At 38.2% G+C, this 5,420-nt stretch overlaps 1 protein-coding gene across 1 annotated transcript; it reads left to right on the plus strand.

Annotated features, from left to right (window-relative positions):
* The first annotated feature begins 459 nt into the window (after positions 1-459).
* Positions 460-4,425, plus strand: LOC311602336 (claudin-34-like). Its single transcript, XM_084790262.1, has 2 exons — positions 460-597; positions 3,553-4,425. Exon 2 carries the CDS (start codon positions 3,575-3,577, stop codon positions 4,211-4,213), a length of 639 nt encoding a protein of 212 aa, XP_084646388.1. The 5' UTR covers positions 460-597; positions 3,553-3,574; the 3' UTR covers positions 4,214-4,425.
* Positions 4,426-5,420: the final 995 nt, after the last annotated feature.

Below are 5,420 nucleotides of genomic sequence, written 5' to 3' on the forward strand. Positions count from 1 at the left end.
AACTCATTGGCTGTTTTGAATCCCAGGATCTGTGTGAGAATCTATAATGAATCGACCAGGATATTTTCTGGGTTGTGGATGCCACTTCTGTTGGCATCTGGATCTATATATGGCTATGACTCTTCTAAAATGTCACTGCTCCCCAATGAAAAGGTTAGAAATCATCCTCCAAGAGAACAAAAAATGTACTGGACAGCAAACAGGGCTGAATCAGTCTTGATTCAGGTAGGTCTTGACTATAGGCAGGGAAACACATGAGTAAACACATCAAAACCTTCAAATGTTGCATAATAAAACATATCGCAATAGAAATATAAAATCTCGTGTGGTTAGCACCCAAAGTGTCTTTTCACTCACACACTAAAGGCTGAAATGTGGAAGATGGGCTCAATGCTAGAATTTGATGACACAATAAAGGTCTCAGAACTGTGAAGCAGGACAGTTACCTCACAGCTGACTGTGAAGTCAGCAACTAGCTCTTGAAAGGCACATGAGGAAAGCTCTGTCCTCCTTAGCACTGCTGATCCAGCTAGTTCCGCATTGTGCCACATAACTGGCTACTTGGCTACTTGTCTTCACTTGGAGACAACATCACATGTAAGTAGAAGATCCATCCATCGTTGTTGTAGGTGTAATTAATGTTGCTAAGCATATATATCAGAAGACTTTAAAGAAGTATGTTTGTGGTTATGTGTATATTCATATGGATGTGGAAATGTCACCAGTGTTCACATTCTCCAACTGAAATGCTGTCCTCATTGAATCTCATCTATCATTTCTCACTGCTCTGGCTGCTAGAAACACCCACTGGGCTGTCTTCATCTGGATGTGACTGTATCAGGGTTCACTTTAGTGGAATCACATATTGCTTGATCTTTTGGGACTGACATTTCAGTGTAATGCACACAAGGATGATCCATTTGCCACTCCTATGAAAAATTATGTCCTCACTTCTATAAATAATCATTCTACCACCTGCACCTGTATGGCTTGTCCCTAATTCACCATGGCGTTATCATTTCAGTGTAGCCTGTATCTTCAACAGGCTCTTGTGTTAATGCTGACTTGAGAGGATCAGAAAACTGAAGGAAATGGGATGTTGGGCCCTAAGTAGTTTCTATGGAGTGTGTGTTTGAAAAGGCATGCTTATTTTCATGCCTGCTTCGTTGTCTGTTTCAGAAAATGAAGTCTGTTTTTAGTTGGTATGCTACTATTGCATATGGCTTTAACTCTGAGATGTGGTTGATTACCCAGTGATAGTTTTTTATATATAACTTATTTTCCATTTCCTAGGAAGTACTAATTTCACATAACTGTTTGGGCAGGATATGGGCCCCACATCCACCCCTGTTTCTTTGTATTTATTTTGTAATATTTAACTTGTAAAGGCCTTGCACATGCTGGCAAATTCAGAGTTCATGTGTGCATCAGCCTTGTGTGTGGAAGATGCTGTTTGCTTGTATTAAGTCATCACCTCTAGTTCTAAGAATTGTTCTTCTTCTTCCACATCGGTTCCTGTCCTGCAAAGGGAGAGTATTTTATAAAGAGATCGAATTTAGCATGAATACTCCAAAAATCATTTATTATCTGTATTGTTCAGCTTATGTGTCTCTGTATTATTACTGTACTATAAGAAGCTTTTCTGATGAGTGGTGAATGGGATATCGATCTATAGGCATAGCATTATATAATAATGAGTCATATTATTGCTATGTTCCTTTAGCAGAATGATGGTATGAGGGTTTCTTTTATGCCTGTGACCTTATCCCAGAGTATTGTCTATATTAGTGTGAAATATGGGTCCTATTTCATTGAGTGAATTTTAAATCCAATAAAGAGTGGCTGGTTATCAACATAACATTTGTAGAGTTATTATACCAGTATGTCTTAAAAGCAGCTCACTACTGTATGTCTCAGGATTTGAAACTGAATATTATTTCCTTGTAGCCTACAAAGTACTTTCTAGCTACTCAGTCTGGGTGAACCTTTTATGTTTGGTGATATAAGTAACTGGTGTATTCAGCAATAAGGCCTTATTGTCAAAATATAGAGAACAGTCAACAGTCTTGGTAGTAACCTCTGATGTTTGGGGTCTATGAAAAACTTTTGCACTATGACTCATCTTAACATAACCCACTTATAACACTGCATATTTTACTTTGTGGCATAAGATATATAGTTGAGATATTGTTTCTTCCCATTATAAATGACTCTATTTAAATTTCTGTCATGTGTGCATATAGTTTAGTAATCTACTATAGCAGTAGGTTTTCATGTGGCTTTTCAAATATCCATTGGTGTTAGTTGTCCCTCCTTGTATACCATACCAAGAAAGGCCTTGTTTCTTTACCCAGATTGAGTCATTTTATTGAGAAGTAGAAACAAATTTATTATTGAAAGATTTTATTAGTTCTAGTCATTTTGTAGTTTTGATATTTGTAGATATATGTCAGTAATTATACATTAATTTGCTTCCATTCTAGAGTATATTTTCTATATTATTCGTATCTTTGATTTAGTAAGTTCCAAAATACACACTAGACACCATAGTACACAAACCCAGTTCTGCTCCTTAAGATAAATCTAGAGAAATGAGAATATATATCACCATGAGTTTTATATATACATATAAAATAAACCATTTTCTATGCCCTAAGGTTATTTTTGTTTGGTCATAGAATTTGATTTCTGCAAGAGAAACCATTACCAAGACACACTGAATGAGTGTTCCACTAGACTGAGGTTTTAAATACCCCCAAATCAAATACCCTATATGTTTTTTATGTATGAATGAATGATATGCTTACATACACTGCACATGACAATACACATGATAGGTAAAGGTTTGTGTAAACCCAGATGTCAAAACCCGATGGTGGAGCCGAGAAAGCAGAGGTCATCCACACCTTGAGAAACTAGCCAATGTATGAAGAAGAACAAATTACTCACACTGGCTGTAACATTGATCAACATTGAAAACATAATGTTACTAATCTGATGTGGCTGCTGCCTGTAATAGCAGCATTTGGGAAGAAGAAAGAGGCAGCAGGATTGTCTCCAGCTGAAGGCCAGATGGGTAATAGTTCTAGGCCAGCCTGGATGGCAGAGCCATACAATGTGAAAAAAGTTACACGTTCTAAATGTATGATTCCTGTTTTGTATTTAAGATTGGCATATAACTCTATGGTATTAATGTTTCATAGATAATCCAATGTTTTGTGCTTGAAGTGGCTTGCGATTTCCAGTATGAAGTTGCATGCTATGAAAACCATCTGGGTGGCTAGATACTTGGGACCAAACTTCAATGTGATCCTGTAAAGAATGAAAAAAGACAATCATAGATGTTGTTGTATGCATTACCAACCTGCTAGTAAATGTTGCCACCAAGCTGGCCCTTCTCTGACTTTGATCAGAACAGAGTCTGGGAAAGAGATTTCCTGGTCAAAGGCTCACTTGCTCAACATAACCCTTCTCTCCTGGTATCGACCCCAAAGGGGACATTCTCCCAGGCCTGAAAATCCCATCCTCATGATGTCCTGTGTTTCTTTGCAGTTACCAAGTGTTCACTGTCACCATGCCAATGATCAGAAAGCATGCCAAAAGGCAGCTAGGAGGTTTTGCTGTGGCCACCCTCGCATGGTTCCTTTGTAGTGTTTCTATGGGCCTCCCCGAGTGGCGAGTGTGGTGCTTTCAAGACCTCTGGGACTCCAAGCCCAGCATGACCTTAGTGGGGATGTGGAGAACCTGCGTTCACCACCAGGAAAGGAATTCCAGCATTGTCAGAATGTGTTATCAATACAGCTACAAGGACACCTTCATTCCTTTGGATATTCGAGTTGCCCAGCACCTGCTACTCATCTCCAGCTGTCTTGGCATGATTGCGGGAGTCTTTGACACCATTGCACTTTGGAAATTATACTCAGGGAGACTTCGGAAGAAAGCTACCTACAATCCATTCTGTCTTCCAGGGATTCTGAACATCATTGCCAGCAGCTTTGTCTTCCTTTCCATCTTGTACAATTACTTATCCATCATTCGCAAGGATGGGATTGCCTTCCCCCCATATTTCCACACACCCTCCTTCCCAGATACCCAGAAAGTTGGCATTGCACTGGCAATGGCCACTCTTTCTTCTGTCTTATTTCTAATAGGTGGCACCATTGCCCTTTCTTTCACTCTTCCCTCAAGATACAAAGTGCGTTCTATCATTTAAACTTAAGTTTCCATCTTACATAGACCTGAAAATCCAAAATTACAAGGAGTAATCACAAATATTCTTCAGATACTTACCTGAAACTTCCAGATTCAAAATGATGCCCAAGGAGGACAAGTGGGCCTCCTGTTATATTTCCTGGCTTGGTTGCTTCAGTAATTCATTGATTGGATTATGGATTTTCATTAAATAAAATCTTTCCTGCTTAGTCTTAAGAGGTCTGGATTATTATTACTGGTGCTGGAAGGTAAATGATCAAAAAATATAGTATATATAGAAAGGAGTGTTAGAATATCTGACAACCTTAAATCATTATTTAAGCTCATAAAATTTAAAGTACTTTCCCCCATATCATAATAATTGCAACTATCTTCCAGATGGTAATTCCCAAACTATGTTTCAGATTACTGTAAGAAATCTCCATAATGCTGTTGTCAAACTACCTGCGAAGAGTTTCCTCATATTTCCTTGCTCTCTCACTGTCTTTAAATTGATGTCTAATTTCCTAAGGTTTTAAATTTTGAGACAACTCATCCCATATTTTATTCCTCATGTGCTCCAATTATGTTATATTCAAACCATTTCAGACCCTCCAATAGCTCATTAGTGTATCAGGCATTCTCTGTTATAGTTCCTTACAATTTTCATGCATTTTCCTGTTGGGAGACATTTCTTAGGGAGATGTAGAAGAAAAACACCTACTCAGTACAGAAATAGCACACACAGTAGAACAATGAAATAATTCTAACTATGTGTAAATTTAATGGAATGCATTAGCTTGAGGGATCCCCAATTAAGGCCCCAATAAAGTCTGGAAAGGAGTCTGGCACCCCTTCAATAATCATGTTGGCAGGATATTTAGAAAGCAGGTTACATTTTATCTACAGTGAGAAGAGGGAAATGTTGTGTTTTGTCTGCTTTCTTCTTTTCATGTAGTCTAGGATGCAAGCCTCAAGATCAATTCTTCCTGATTTTAGGCCAGGCCTTCCCACTTCAACTCACTTATTTAAAATAGCCCCATATAGCCATTCCCCAGAGACTAATGAAATCTAGAAAATCTCTCACATCTGTGGCCAGAAATTTATTATGTTTTACTCTAGATCAGCAGTTCTCAGCCTGTCGATCACCACACCCACAGGACTCCCATATCAATCATCCTGCATATCAGATATTTACATTATGATTAATAACAGCAGAAAATTACAAT

Source organism: Acomys minous (assembly GCF_964271855.1).
Source record: "Acomys minous genome assembly, chromosome: 7".
Lineage (NCBI taxonomy): Eukaryota > Metazoa > Chordata > Mammalia > Rodentia > Muridae > Acomys > Acomys minous.

Coding starts and splice junctions, on each gene's coding strand:
- LOC311602336 (XM_084790262.1), top strand. CDS start 3,575: ATGCCAATGATCAGAAAGCATGCCAAAAGGCAGCTAGGAGGTTTTGCT.